Source organism: Cryptomeria japonica, chromosome 6 (assembly GCF_030272615.1).
Source record: "Cryptomeria japonica chromosome 6, Sugi_1.0, whole genome shotgun sequence".
In the NCBI taxonomy this organism is placed as follows: domain Eukaryota; kingdom Viridiplantae; phylum Streptophyta; class Pinopsida; order Cupressales; family Cupressaceae; genus Cryptomeria; species Cryptomeria japonica.
The window spans coordinates 667,850,294-667,867,000 of record NC_081410.1 but is presented as its reverse complement, the minus strand read 5'-3'; the positions used below and the strand labels follow the sequence as shown (position 1 = coordinate 667,867,000).

The window sequence follows — 16,707 nt, the reverse complement described above, 5'->3', positions numbered from 1 at the left end:
ATCAGGAAGAACTCATGCTTGCGCCTGTTTTTCGTTTTTGCGGTGTTTATTCAACTGAAAATTTATGGTGCTGCTGTCGAGGGTGGAGATACTCTTTCCTTGGACACCTCGCTTACTGAAAACCAGACAATAATTTCCAAGAATGGCATATTTGAATTGGGATTCTTCAACCCCAATGGAACCAGTAACTGATATGTCGGCATCTGGTATGCCAATATAACAGAGAAGACGGTCGTTTGGGTGGCTAACAGGGAGAGTCCCGCGAGAAAAAGGTCTGGCGTTTTGAAGTTGTCAAAAGGAGGTGATCTGGGACTCTTTGATGCAACAGGTGCATCTCTTTGGCTGGTCAATGTGACCAAGAAGGCTTCCCAGGCTGTGATATTAGATTCTGGTAATTTTGTAATGCTCAGTGATGACTATAAAACTTAAATTGTTTGGCAGAGTTTCGACTATCCTGTTGACACTTTGTTACCAGGAATGAGGATTGGTGGACAGCAAAAGCTAGCCTGTTGGAAAAGTTCATTGGATCCTGCTCCTGGTCTTTTCTCTTTTCATGTGGATCCATCTGGGGCCAAACAATTCGTTCTAACATGGAACAATTCTGTACAGTATTGGACGAGCGGAACCTGGGACGGCCATGTTTTCAGTCAAATTCCAGAAATGACAAACGAAGCCTTACACAATATCAGCGTTGAAGATACTAACACTGGTTTGTATATTACATATACATGGATGATTCTGAAGCATGAGCTCTCACGTTTCGTCCTAGTGAAGTTGGGAGTAATACAACAATATTCTTTGCTTGATGACAGTAGATGGAACTTGTTCTGGTTTCAACCAAGAGATCAGTGTGCCGTATATGGTCAATGCGGCGCTTACGGAAGCTGCAACCCCAACAATATTGAATTCTGCAGCTGCGTGGAAGGCTTCACCCCGCTGAACAATTACACCTGGGCTTCGCAGGAGTGGTGGTTCAGTGGCTGTGTTCGGCATAGCCCGTTAAACTGTTATGCCAAAAATAGCAGCACGGACGGATTCCTGGAGCCGAGCGTCACGTTGCCTGATGTTGATTCCGCTTCCTCATACCCTGGCAACCTCAAAGAAAGATTGCCAGAAAGCCTGCCTCCTTAACTGCTCATGCACAGCGTTTTCTTTCAATCCACCTTCAGGCCGTGCCAAATCTGGTCAGTGGATCTGTTAAACATGCATAAAAGTGAATCCAAAAACAATTCAAACGTTTTTATTCGGGTAGATGCCTCTGCACTTTCGAAGACCGATAGATCGTCCTCCTCCAAACGCATAACCTCAAGTATCGTGCTAGGTATTGTTGGTGCTGCTACCGTTACTTTGAGTATCTTTTCAATTTTAATGTGGCGGTGGCATCGGCAGAGACATTGGCTACGATCAATGGAGAGGTGTGCAGATTCCTCGGACCCTTTTCTAAGAATGTTTAGTTACATGGAGTTGAAGATTGCAACTAGGAATTTCAGGTATAAGCTGGGGAGTGGAGGATTCGGCACGGTGTTCAAAGGATACCTAATAGACGGTACGCTGGTCGCCGTAAAGAGAATGGAGGGTTCCAGACAGGATGAGAAGCAATTCCGAGCAGAAATCAGTTCTCTTGGAAACATACAGCATGCGAATTTGGTCAGGCTTCGAGGGTTTTGCGTACAAGGATTGAGAAGGTTTCTGATTTATGATTACATGCCCAACGGCTCTCTCAATTCCTTACTCTTCACAAATAATATCAAACGCAAGCAGAAGGCACTAGACTGGACGACTCGATTCCAGATCGCTTTAGGCACCGCAAGAGGGTTACTTTATCTCCACGAAGAATGCAGAAATTGCATCATTCACTGTGATGTTAAGCCCGAAAATATTCTTCTGGACAATAATTTTTCACCAAAATTGGGCGATTTCGGGTTGGCAAAGCTTGTGGGTAGAGATTTCAGCCGAGTCCTGACAACAACGAGAGGAACGAGAGGTTATTTGGCTCCAGAGTGGATCACCGGTCTTCCCATCACTCCCAAGGTTGATGTATACAGTTTTGGTATGACGCTCTTGGAAATCATTTCCGGTCGGAGAACTCTGGATTTAACCGTGCAAGATTCCAATCAGTATTACTTTCCAGGGTGGGTTGCAACTCAAATATATAATGGGAACATGATTAATATTATGGAGGAGGGTATTGCAGAGAAGAGAGATCTTGAGGAGGTGAGAAGAGCAAGTATTGTAGGGTTGTTATGCATTGAAAAGGATGAGGAGGTGAGGCCAAGCATGAGGCAAGTGGTGCTAATGCTGGAAGGGAAGATGCAGCCTCAAATTCCGCAGATTCAAAGCTCTGCGCTCGTGGACAAGAAAGCAGACGTAAGCGACACTGACAGCAGCAGTAGCGAAAGGTGATGTTATTAGATAGAATAGTGTAAGCGGGGCACATCCTGTAGATAGGTTATATTTAAGCTTAAAGGTTCCTGGTTAATCAAGCACAATGGTATTATCTAATTTAGCAAATGTTCGTTGATTACACTTTGTACCATATTTACTGTAACTTGAATTTCAACCTTTCGTGTCTTAGAACTTACTTTTTAGTCAGAAAAACAATGGAATGCAATCACTAAATGATTGTTATAATGCTTCTTCAATGCTCTAGTTATGTATTTTACTTGTATGCAAAATATTTGGTATCCTTGTAGTTCCCTTATTTTTTTAAGTAGAATAAGGGTGAACTTACCTACAATATAATTTTTATCAAGAAAGATAGGATTTTGTTTTCAATAAAATTTGACTATGTGAGCAATTGAAATATGAACCTCAAGATGACATTAATTATTATCTCATAAGAGAGTGCGATTTTAATTCTTAATATAAGCTATATGTAGATATTGATTTTTTTTGTGCAAGGGGAGTATATGAGGTTAAAGTGTAGAAGGTACTAGTTTTATGAGTATCTCTAGTCCAACATCAATATGTGATCAAGACCTTAAAGTTTGGTTTAAGTAAACCTATGATTTAAAGGTGTACTCTTAACCCTAAAACATATTCAATTGGTACTAGATGAGATGTTGAAAGTGCACAAAAAATAAAGGTCAAGAGGGTTCTTATGTTTCACTGTTGTTGCTACTATTATAAATCATATCAAGTATTTGCAGATCTATACACCTTTGAGAGTAAAACAACCTTGTCTCATTTGATTTTTTTTTTTAGAATTAAAGTTATGTTGTTCCTTACTACAATCACTTGTTTAATACAGATGGAAACATATTACTGACATCGCTTGAGATATTGTATAAGGAGGTCATATTATATCGCAACATGATATTTAAGTGTTACACCCCTACCTAACTCCATGTTGACTATGAATTTGGAACCAAAATATTATGCAAATCCAGGGGAAAGTGATTATGATCATATTTGTAATTTCATTTATGTACCTACATATAATTCCTGATCAATTTATGAAAGAAGACCCGTTTTCAACTCATCAGTTGGGGATAGGAATTGCACTGTTAAGTAGATAGATAGGTAAGGCAATAAAGAGCATATCAAATTCTTAATTTCCTTTTGAGTACTTTTTGTTGCAGGATTAATTTACTTTCCCACATCCATCTGACCAAATGTCCTTGTTCCTCTTTATCTTCAGAGCGGGTTATTTATTTTACTATGTGTAGCCATAACTACTGCTGCAACGTACATCTTTATGTCGCATTCTTTAATATGAAAGAGAAATGTGTTGAGTACCATTTTCATTGCATGACCATGACAGGGCACAATTAATTCAGCAATCTACTAATATGAATTGTTGTGCGATCTCGAGGCATCGAACCTTGTCATCTTACTGTGCAGAATTTACGAGATGATTGTCCTGTGCTAGCATAGTTCATAGATCTATATTGTAATTACTATTATTTTCTAGATTTCAGGCAAAAAGGTTTGATCACAAAAATTATATATGTACACTCGTTATCTACACAGTAGATATCAAGCCTGGTTATTAACCGATAGGCTATTTATAGGTGGAGAAGTGCGCCGGATTTGCATGATGTCTCATCCTGATTTTTTTATTCGATCAATCTGACACAGGTACAAAAATTGTCGTCACCTGAAAACTTCTCCACGCTGTGTTCTAGGTTTTCGGTAGAGTTGCCACAGTGAAGCCGCCTCATCTCACTGCATATCCATTGACAGGACAGCCGATAATCTTTCGGTACGGCACAAGCACACCTTGGGAAGCATATTAATTGACTCGATTGGACTGAGATTTGAAAATACTGCCTCATACAAATGGCTTTCCAAACTGTTCATAAGGCTGTCAATCCAAAATATTGCTCGAAACCTTCAAAATTTGATGATCGATCTCTTCAAAGATATGCATGAGCATTTATAGTGACACAGCAAATTCATTAATGATTGTGTACATCTCACATTTGTTTACAACTAACAATGGACAGAGGAAACAATGACCTCCATTAATGGCATTAAATTCACTCGCTAGCGCCGCCCCAAACACAATAACTCCCACGCCTACTTAAATCTGGCATACGAGTATCGACACAGTGAAAAGGGTAGAAAGAAACGTACTGGAAAATAGTGGATTTCTTTGTTTATAGAACAGAGGATTTCCAACGGATACCGAAGCTTTACTGAAGGTAAGTAGGGGAAAAGACTCAATAGTTGAGCATGTACCAACTGTTGTGAGGGTTGTTGATACCTTTTGTTCCAAAAACTGAACAAATAAAACCTATTGTTTGAAACAAAAAATATCATTTTTTGTTAGGAAATGTACCACCAGTTGTTAGGAAATGTATCAATAGTTGTTAAGAAATGTACTAATATTGTAAAAAGTAACCAATCAGGTGATGCCATGTCAGCTGCACAACTATTGGGGTTTTTTTTGCACGCCTATTGGTCTCACTTTTTTTGGGCACTGTTTTGGACACTTTGGCAAAAAGCATGCTGATGTGGCATCATATTTGATGATGTGGCCTTGAAACCTTAGTTATAAGCAGGGGACTTGTCAAGTAAGCTGCTGTAAAAAATTCGGAGTGATTTGAAATTTCCAAGTAGGATTTTGAGAAGTGCGAAGTTAGGGTGCACAACTACCGGGTCCTTTCCCCTAACCCAGTATTTAACATGTACGCCTTCTTTTGCTATAATCTTTGTTTAAAAAGACTATGATAGCTTACAATTCTTTACACAGAGAAAAAAATCTTGTATTCTCCATTTAAAATGCTGCATTCCCCATGAAAAAATCTACATTTGATATGCGCTCGACTGTTGCAAGTTGCAATTCAAATAGGGGGAATTAAATTTTATTGGTCAATTTAGGTAGGGAAGAGCACTAATAGATAATATAGTTCTAATAACCGTCACCTTATTGTCATGTTGACCCTCCAATAGCCGCCATAGTGAAAACACCATTAAATTTGTTTTATACCAATAGACCATCATTTTTTGTAATTTTTTGTTCATAATTGGCCCATTTGTTCACCACTATTGGGACATTTGTGCACCATTATTGGGACATTTGTCAACAAGTACTAGTGATTTTGAGTTGACGATTATTGGAACATCTTTAGTTAAGTATAAGACGACACTTTGAAATGTGTACTTTTTGACCTTTGTGCGCATAACTGATTTCACAACGTGCATCGTTACTACCCAAAAGCCAAATCAATAGCTATAAGTGTAAAGATTAGAATGAGTAGAGAAAACGATAATAAAAACAGAATAAAGCAATAACAAGAGACAACACACGATTTATCGTGGTTCGACAAATTTGCCTACATCTACACTCAAAGCAGGGAATAACTTCATTAATCAACTTGCATTTACATGGCCTATACTCATCTACTTATACAATCATATTCAGCTATCAAGAGAAGAGTCTGGGAAGATGAACAATCATGCAACCGTTGGGCTTCACATCCCAAAAATCTCCACTGTGAAGACCAACCGACACAGCCATGCACTGTGACATCCCCTGCTCTCCATTTCAATTCTTACGAAACCAGACCCATGGTAGATTTTAACTTCGCTAGACTCTGTACCAACACACTGCGAATGAGCCTTCTCCAAACCAAATTAGAGTCGAAAAACTCATCTCTTATTTCTTTACCCAGCACAAACACACCCATTGATTGATACTCAGGAACACAACTTCCGACAGGTGCAAAACACTCTCCATCAGAGGCTCTTGTTTCTGTTCTCCCCCATGATAGAAAATCTAAAAATTTGTCATCTGCCTTAGACACCAAGACATTTACGTCATCTTGCAGAAAAACATCAACACGGACACCTTGATTTGGATCTGGACCATTCTCTCCAAGAATTGGTCCAAAATGATCTAGTGGAATAGTAACAAAAATCCACCCACTAGCTGCATTTGCTACGCCAATTTATTTTGCACGCTCTGTTGTAAAGGCCTTATGAGGCTTATTTTGATTCTCAAAAGTGGCAAAAACCTTGAGAATTCGAAAAGAGTCTTATGAATTGGCCACTGCATAGCCATTACAAGAGGTGAATTGATCCTAGACTAAGAGGACAACGTGGAAGGAATATATGTGGTCATCATGCCACTAGCAGTTTCTGGTACCAGGCTACCAAAAATAGTTACATCTTCTCGAGCCGTTAGGTGTGCCAGGGCCCATAAGTAGGATTCACTATCAAATTTCTCATGCCTATTGCAATCATAATGTAACGAATTTACAAGCTCCATTGTTCCCTCAAACTTAGACTGCTTGTTAGAGATGTGGGCGATATCATCATTGGAATCGGGTAGGAAAACTAAAATTTCTCTCCCGTTACAAGTTCTATTGCAGGTGCTTAGAGGTACCATGTCCTCCACTCCCATCATGAATTCCACTGCGGTTAAGTCTCGCAGGGCCCAGGCAGCGGCAATGGACATATGGTTCATCTTCCAAAGCCTAAAGATTGAGATGTCCACAAGAATGTGAACACCTCCTTGTTTGTCATTTTTCTCGACCACTGCAATGGCCAGAGGATCATAGCCTCTGTTTTGCTCAATCGCTACATTTACAGCTCCGACCGTTCCATTATCATTCACCACATATGATGGGAAAAATGTTGGCATGTGCTCATCAACCTTGAGAGCAACATAAACTTATGCTGGTATTTTAACATCTTCAAGTGATATATTCTCCCAATATCCTATGATGTCTGACTGGTTTTTGATAGGATTTAACTCCTCACGATGCAAATTCACACGCCCACCTGATCATGCTACCTCAGACAAAATTTCTTCTTTCAGTCTAGCCTCCATATGTTCAACCACATGGCCTTTAATTCCAACATGCTTGAGCGTGTCTACTGGCTGATAAAGTTCTCGAAGCACAAATGGTTTCCCACAAATATAGACAACAACTTCTTCTCCAATTCTATGCTCTCCTATGCATCTCCCATTTGCAAACAACCTCACAATTGAAACTGGATCCATCCCCTTGAGAGCATGAGGTACGAGATGAATGGGGCCTTTGGTGAGGTGGGAGCTGAGCCAGGGTGGGTGCTACCACACAATCTTAACGTTGCTAGCGGCGTGCACTTCACTGTCGTCCAACACCATCTCGACCAACCACATGTTGGGCATCATCCGCCACAACACGAAACACCCTGTCTCTGTGAGTTTTAATGAATGTTTTTCATCATTTTACTCACACTCTTGCAATCCATCGCCACCATGTTCTTCGCGACGGGGGTCATGTGATCCTCAAAAACCACTCGTGAGTTCTGAGTTTGTTGCTTGATCACCTGTGACGCCACCGTGCTTAAAGATTGTGGGAGTAATTCCTCATGGATCTCCAAGGTCTGGCAGTTGAATCCTTCACGCTTCATCGGCGGCAAATCGATGATTCCAAAATGGATACAAGGAAGAGCGGAGGAAGTGGAAGGAGATGATTCCAACATGGGAGAGCGACTCTTCCTATTCGCAGGCGCAGGTTTCGAAGTGCGCTTGTCTTGATCCCAATCCTCAAAATTATCGAAGCCAAACAGATAATCCGATATGTCTGACGCCAAGGACAAAACCTCCTGCCAAATGGTTTCAATTAGCTGAAAATAAAACGGCTTCTCTACTACTAACAAGGTAGTCTCCTTTTCATCCACATCCATCAAATCAGGGTGGGGAACGATATCTCCCTTCTCTGTTTGTGACATCTTAAATCGCTTGGAGTGTTTCCCATTGTCCTCTGCTCCTATCAAAGACCTCTTCCGCTGCAAACCAGAAAACCATCTTTCATCTTACACTTCTTCATCTAAGTCCATAGGCTCGTAGGCTTCTATGAAATTATATGTGCAAAGGTTGTCATCATCATGGGAGTGCCTCTTTATTTTTGCCAAGGCCATGCCATCTGTAGAGCTTTCTGAAGCCAAAATTTCTCACAGGCCTCATTGCTCTGCTACCTCACTCCAATCTATGCCCTCCTCATCTCGGGAGTCAACAACAGATTCAACTTGGGTCTCCGACGACATACATTCTTCATCCCACAATCTCTTGAGTTCATCCTCTTCAACAACAACCACTTTTCTAGCATCTTTTTGGTCAGAAATTCCAGCGTTTATATAGGAACTATCACGACGTTCAACCTTCACCACACGAATGCCAATAACTTGCCGACCATTAACAGTTTGGCCAATAAGTGCCAAGGTTGGCTCAAGGGGAGAGAAAATAAGAATCCCAACATCCTTTTCTTTCATTGGATTCTCCTCTTCAATTGAGTTCCCCCCTTTCTTCCAGCCATCCCACCAATGTATGCGGTGCTTGAAGCATAGTTTTACATGGAACGTAAAAATGTCATAGAAGTTATAAGTTTTACCTTCTCCTTCTTCCTTCATCTCTGCTTAAGCCAACATGACTCTGATACCAATTGTAAAGATTAGAATGAGCAGAGAAAATGATAGCAAAAATAGAATAAAGCAATAATAAGAGACAACACATGATTTATCGTGGTTTGGCAAATTTGCCTACATCCACACTCAAAGCGGGGAATAACTTCATTAATCAACTGACATTTACATGGCCTACACTCATATACTTATACAATCATATTCAACTATTAAGTGAAGAGTCTGGGAAGATGAACAGTCATGCAACCGTTGGGCTTCACATCCCAACAATAAGCAGTTAAGTCGCATACAAAGACAACTTAAAAAAAAATCAAAATCCGATGTACCATTTAAGATCTGTGGGTGCGCGAAGTTAACTATGACGAATACTAATCCTCTTCCCCTACCATCCATTTACCAAATCAAGAAGAGATCTACATGTTTCCTCTCTGATGCAATTGAATAGGTGAGCTCTCTTCACATAGAGGCTTTCATTTAACCAACGTATTCCCCACGTCTCTATCACACTACAAAGTAAGAATCAGTAATCAATATTTCCATGTATGTTGCGATGCCTTGCAATCACGCTCTCTAGCTTGTGATTGTCATCAATGTGATATACATAATTTAGAAGCTATTTGCTACAATGCAATAGATACATTGTGGGATTCAATCCAAATACATACCGTCTTCCTCTTGCCTTATATGGAGTTGCTAACAAATAGATTAGCTAAAAAACATGCTCAATCAACTATTTATACTTGAGACCAATAAGATATTCAAACACTAAAAATTTCACAAGTCACCCTTACATCAGGGAAGGCATCAACAAAACATTGGATAAATCTTTCTTTTCTGTGAGAAACAAATAAAATCACTTTTATGTTAGATGTAGATATTAGTGCCAATAAGTGACTTATAATTCGTATCATGTACTTATACCCATAAAACAGTATCCCAAAGTTGTAGGTTGTAAAGGGGAAGAGTACCAATAGCTGAAATAGTTCCAATAAACATCACCTTAATACCATGTTGACCCCCCAAAACATAAAAAAAAATTATCAGTACATAAATAAAAAAATATCAGTAAATATTTATTTTAACACCAATACATGTTCACAAATGAATTAGTAGTTGAAAATAAAAAAGAAAAAAAAATAAACAACTACTGGTACATTTCCTATTTTAATACAAAACAACTTGCACAAATAATAAACATTTTTATTTTTTTAAAAACTTAATGTTTACATTTGCCACTTTATGCAAGTGGCTTAAAAGTACAAATGTACTCCAATTACAATTACATATGCACAACTATTGGTGCATTACATGACATAAAAACAATCAATTTTAGACTTCTTAGACACTCAAGTGTACATTCTTCCAAATATCACTTCACAACTTCATGCATTAAATGGATCTGCATTTGGTACCTACATTTGCAACAACTGGTGTAAGGCTCCCCAATATCCAAGAATTTGCATAAAATCAAATTACAAAAACCAAGTTTCATTTAAAGCATGGAAGAAAATCGAACAATTCAAAGCAATGGAGGACTGCATATTTAATATGACATGATCGACTATTTCCCACAAAAATTCAAATTTTAAAATAGCTAGCTACCACAATCGAATGCATTCCACATTCGAATTATATTATAAGACATAATTTTTCGTGTCACTTTCACTACAATCCAATTCATTGCATTTTCTTGAGCTCTGCAAATACCCTCTGCACATTCCTTACTCAAGGGCGCACATTCAGGTTGGTAAACACAGAATAACTAAATTCCCTCTGCAATCAACATTAAATGCTATAAATATTTCAATTCAAATTATACTGTTTTCAATAAACCAACATTTCTTTCAATATAGTCATTGTAAATAATATTAACAACCATATTGGATGTCCAATGATGATTTACCTCTTTCGTAGCTGCATTATGCTTTGTCTATTGATGATTTCTTTGTATGCAGTTTACAGTTTCATTTCAATGCTCTCTTACAATTTAATAATGCCGAAATCCTCACAAAGAATGACAAAATAATTGAATATCTCTTTGTTTTCTTCGAAACGCCTTCATTATTTATCATTTCATTTTATGGGTGCGCTGTTAAATGGTGTCTCTCTATTTATAATGCCAAAATCATTACAGATAATGCAAAAAAAAATTGATTAGTGTTCATAATTATTCGAAACCCCCTAATTATTTATCATTACAATAATGTGTATGCCTGATACTATTACTTACAGTGACTATATATTGGCTATATGGTTATAGACACACACACACACACACACACACCAGGTCACACAACTTTTATTATAAATTTTAAAATGGGTGGTCAAAAATATGTTGAACACCTATTAAAGCCTACCTGCAGACACGTTATGGCCCCACGTTGCATGAACTCCCGCTATCTTTTTTGCCCTAAAAGCTTAGGGAAATGAAGATTTTTTGTGGCATTTTCATTGTTTGCTCTGCCTTCAATTTGTTAATATACTCACTATAAATAATATTATCAGGCATACCATATATTACTTCCAATAAATTTCGTATGAGAAATACAACAACATCATTCAACCATTTACTCATTTGAGAAATGAATCTACATCTTAATACTATATCAATAATATCCGGTTTTTAATCACACCATTGTTACATCTTCCACTCATGCATCTCGTGCTTTTAGTTTCTCGCCTTGCTATATAATGTTTCAAGTTTTGTAACTACGTGTGTGTATTTATACACACACACACACACACACACACACACACACACCCCCATTTTTTTTGTTGAAACATGTTCAATGATGTAATTGTTCACTATCTAATAGAATATCAACAATATCCAATTTTCAATCACATCACAGTTACATACTGAACTCCTGCATGGCTTTTTCGAGTTCTTTGCCTATATGGTTATTGTCTATATTATCATGCATACAAAAATAGAGACACAATACCATTTTATTTTGTTCAAAGATGTTCAATTATGAGTTACAGAAATAGATTTGTTTTTCATCATTTATCTCAATGGCATTGAGGGTTTCATTTCAATGATCTGTCTCTGTATATATATATATATATATATATATATATATATATATATATATAGGCACACACAATCGTATTTTATCATTGGTACCTTATCGTTGTAGGTTCACTGAACATAATGACATGAGGTAGAAAGGGAAACAGGTGTGTTAGACGTCGAACAGTTAGAGTCACTTGTGGGGTACACTTCCCTGATGAAGATAGTTTTGTCCAAAATGAAGACCTAGTGTTGTAGATGACCATTCACCTAACAATGCAATTGATGTGGAAACTACTGCTGTACATGACCATCCTATTGCAGATTGTAATCCTATTCCAGAAACACCACAAGTACAGGTGGCCTCAAAGGTTCCCAAACCAAAATGGAGCATATCTAACATGAAAGAAGCAATATTATGCATAGAAGACAAGCACATGTCTCTTAGAGGCACATCAATCAAGTATGGTATCCCCATTGCCTTTTTGAGGGCATGGCTAATGGGAACCACAACCACAACTGTGAGGGTCCACACACCATTTTATCAGCAGAGGAGGAGGATGAAGTTGTCCAATGATGCAAAGACATGGCTGAAATTGGTCATGGTCTCCAAATCAGTCAACTTCAATCAGCCGTTGCCCAAATTACTGAGAATAGGCCTAATCCATTAAAAAATGGGATGTCAGGGAGTTCATGGTGGGCAAGTTTTAGACAAAGGCACCCTGATCTGACGATAAGAACAACAGAAGGAGTGGACTCCGATAGGGATATCATACTTCGACCTTCTATTATTGCCTCTTTCTATGACATCTTGGAGGTAATGTACAACCTCAATCACTATGGTAGCAGTCAGATTTGGAATTATGATGAGACTAGTGTGCAAGTTGGGAGGAATTGTGGAATGAGAGTGATATCCAAATTGGGCCAGAGGTGTGTACCGCACCTAATTTCGAAGAGTAGAGAGTGGATCATTGTTTTGGCATGTGTTAGGGCATGTGGTTTCAACATTCCTAGATTTTATTTGTTCAAATCTAAGAGGCATATCCAAAACTACATTGCAAACTGCGAGCTAGGAGCATACATGTCAGTCCAAGAACATGCATGGATGACAAAGGAGCTATTCTTAAATTGGTTGGAACATTTTGCACATTCTGTCCCTGGTGGAGTTTCACCCTCACATAGGGCCCTACTGACGTTTGACGATCATGGCAGCCATGTAGCCTTCAAGACAATTGAAGAAGAAAGGTGGATAGGTATAGATTTGGTAACCCTTCTGGCTCATACAAGCCACAAACTGCAGCCACTTGATGTCTCTATATTCTCACTTTTCAAGAATCATTTCAAACAGTAGAGGAGTAAATGGATGTTAAAGTTCCCACAGATTGAAATTGGAAGGGATGAGTTGGCAACTCTTGTGAGCAAGGCCTTTGCCTAAGAACTGACACCAGCTAATATAATCAATGGCTTTTGTACGATAGGGTTTTGGCCACTTAACCATACACATTAGAAAATGATATGAGACCAAGTGAGGCATTTGAGGTTGCAGTTGATATACAGCTAGCTGTTGGAACAGAACATGATGCCACTTCAAGGGATGAAGAACCAGAGTATATGGCAGTGGAAGCTTGCTTGCGGTTAGCTGGTTTTAATGAGGAAGACATTCAAGATTTTGTAGAGTGCCATAGCGGAACAAAAGCAACGGTTGAGGGTACAAGTTTGACACCACAAACTATCAAAGCAGGTCTGCCCCCACAAACCAGCCAACCAAATGAGGGTTTTGAAAGTACATCAATAGGCATGTCTTTTCCAACACAAGATGACATACTAGAGTGGATCCAAGAAGCCACCAATTGTGGTATGTAACCCTTTCCATGCCAAGTTTGCCAAAAATTGATCCCAGTAGATGTGATACATTACTTCACCAATGCAGTCAACTGGGAGCAACAAGATGGTGTTGATTGTGAAGATGAAGTTCACATAAGTGAAGACGAACCTGAGTTTATACCATGCATACAAGAGGATGGGCAACAAGTGCCAAGGAAAATTAGTAGATTCTTAAGACTTCCAGTGCAGAGAATGAATCAATATTCACGTGGAGGTAGGAAAGGGGTGCTATGTCTTAGTAGCCAGTCATAGATCTTGACATCTGATGAGTACACTCAAAGGAAAAAAGATAAAGAGTCTAAAAGGGAAAGAGATGAGGAATTGACAGAACCAAAGAAAGAATAGATGAGATAGAGGAAGGCACAACGTGAAGCAAAAGCAATAGAAAATGAGGCTATGAGGGTGGAAAAACAGGACAAAAAATTGTAGGATTCCCAAGACAAGTTCATTCGAAGACAAGACAAGGCAAAGAAAGATGCAGAAGCAAAGCTTGAGAAGGAGAGGATGAAAGCTGAAAAGGTAGCCAAGCGTGCAAAGAGGACGAAAGATGTGGCCATAGTCGCAAAACCTCTTCCCATTCTCATGGAAATGATGAACCTCTTGTCCCCGACCTTTGCAACTATTAATACTATGCAAGTTGGGACTGCACCTGGATCCTCAGACACCATGCAACTTACTTCAGGTGTAAACCAGGCATTCCTTGCTCAAATAGAAAGTTGCTTACAAACCCCTCCTAGCTAAGATAACAATGTTGTTGGGCCAGATCCTCGTAGGCCACAGTTTGTTGGGGTTGGATTTGTGACACATGCTCCATTTAATACCCATAGGGAGAATTGATCGAGTCTGTGATGAATTATATTTTGTGAGCCCTCCAAAGAGCAGATTTTGAGTTTTGATATAACTGTGATGTGATTATAGAATGACATACTGCCATATTTTGTAATGTTTTCAGAACTCCATTGTTTTCAGATATCTCAGATGGATATTCCAATGAATTGATGGTGTTGTAAATCTCATATGTTTGTTTTTTGTGATGTGATATTTTTCATATATCAGTTGAATTGATCTCATATATTTTTCACTATCAAAAAAGGCCACATAAGTGTTCAAATTGCTCACTATCAAAAAGGCCATATCAATGTCATCTGATTATTCAAATGCCACTGATATGTCCTCTTTTGATAGTGAGAAATTTGAACACTTATAAGTATTCAAATTGCAATCATCATATATAAATTGCAATGGTTAATATGTCTACTAGGTCATTGCATTGAAATGATAAAAGGAAGTGTCCTATTTGTAAAAAGGCACTAGACAAAAAACTATTTTCTACTGCCTTACAAGATATCTTGTTAGCTGCCAAGTTTTCCTTGTTGGCAGTATCTAAAAAAATATCTTTTAAGGCACTATAAAACAATTCTTTGTTTGATTTTTTTCTCAAATAGGGCACTTCCTTTTGATCAATATGAGCTAAGTGTGTTTCTTGCATTAATATGAACTAAGTGAGGAATTTAAACAATTTAAAACATAAATAATTCAGAAATTGAAAAATAAACAATTCAGAAATTGAAACATAAACAAATAAAAAATTGCATTGTCTACTAGATCATTGCGAAAGTACTAGTCCAGCAAAGAGAAGATTGAAACATATGAAATAAGTGAATAATTTAAACAAATTGAAACACAAAAAATTTAGAAATTTAAACATAAACAATTCACAAATTGAAACATAAACTAAATCACAAATTGCATTGTCTACTAGATCATTACCAAAGTAAAGTCATATTGACTTTACCTGAGAGGAATGCATGTTGTTTTCGACATAGTGACTTCTAGATCATTGCCTGCCATAACAATCACAACAAAATGCAAAACAAACTAAAGTGTGTTAAGGAACACATTTAATAAGAAATGCATAACTACCTAAGATATCTACACAAATTGATATAAAATGTAAGCATTAAAGGCATAATGTCCAAAGAATTGAAGTGTGTTAATAAACACATTTACATTGATATGATGATCTTCCACAAGTATGGTTCTTCTCTCATTGCTCTAGCACGCCTGCAAAAAATAGTAATAATCAAGCGTAGCGTAACGTTGTAACAACAAATCATCCATACATTATTGAATGCAAAACAACTTTTTGACCATCTTTAACATTTGACAACATGCATACAATCTTTACATATTCATACATACATATTAAATGCATAAGTACATACATATACATATCCACCTACATACATATGCACATGTACATAGAATTGCACATATGCACATGTACATACATATGCATATGCATATGTATAACATACATACTTATTGCAAACAAATAGTTACATAAGGAATGTGCAAAGAGAATTTGTAGAACTCAAAAATATGCAATGAATTGGATTGTAATGAAAGTGACATGGAAAATTTTGTCTTATAATATAATTCAAATGTGCAATGCATTCAATTGTGGTAGCTAGCTATTTTCAAATTTGAATTTTTGTAGGAAACAGTCGTTCATGTCATATTGAATATGTAGTCCTCCATTGATTTGAATTGTTCAGTTTTCATCTACACATACACATGTATATGTGTGAGTGTGTGTGTGTATGGATAATAACCATATATGTATGTGTGTGTGTATGTGTGGAAAATAACCATATAGGCACATTAAACTATAAGAGAGCATTGAAATGAAACTGTAAACCGCATACAAAGAAATCGTCAATATATAAAGCATAATGCAACTATGAAGGAGCATAAACCGTCATTGGACATCCAATATGGCTATTAATATTATTTACACTGACTATATTGAAAGAAATGTTGTTTTACTGAAAATAGTATAATTTAAATTGAAAGATTTATAAAATTTAACATTGACTATAGAAGGAATTTAGTAATTCAGTGTGTACCAATCTGAACGAGCACCCTTGAATAAGGAAACTGTTGTTGAT

At 37.7% G+C, this 16,707-nt stretch overlaps 2 protein-coding genes across 2 annotated transcripts; both read left to right on the top strand.

The window, feature by feature from the left end:
* The first annotated feature begins 257 nt into the window (after positions 1–257).
* On the top strand, positions 258–1,131 carry LOC131856018 (G-type lectin S-receptor-like serine/threonine-protein kinase At2g19130). Its single transcript, XM_059207076.1, has one exon. It carries the CDS (start codon positions 478–480, stop codon positions 1,129–1,131), a length of 654 nt encoding a protein of 217 aa, XP_059063059.1. The 5' UTR covers positions 258–477.
* Positions 1,132–1,188: 57 nt separating this feature from the next.
* On the top strand, positions 1,189–2,458 carry LOC131043729 (G-type lectin S-receptor-like serine/threonine-protein kinase At2g19130). The gene has a single exon (XM_059207075.1). The coding sequence runs from the start codon at positions 1,204–1,206 to the stop codon at positions 2,401–2,403; it is 1,200 nt and encodes a 399-aa protein (XP_059063058.1). The 5' UTR covers positions 1,189–1,203; the 3' UTR covers positions 2,404–2,458.
* The last annotated feature ends 14,249 nt before the right edge of the window (positions 2,459–16,707 follow it).

What these genes read in the sequence shown, in the direction of transcription:
- LOC131043729 (XM_059207075.1), top strand. Translation starts at nt 1,204, where the DNA reads ATGCATAAAAGTGAATCCAAAAACAATTCAAACGTTTTTATTCGGGTA.
- LOC131856018 (XM_059207076.1), top strand. Translation starts at nt 478, where the DNA reads ATGAGGATTGGTGGACAGCAAAAGCTAGCCTGTTGGAAAAGTTCATTG.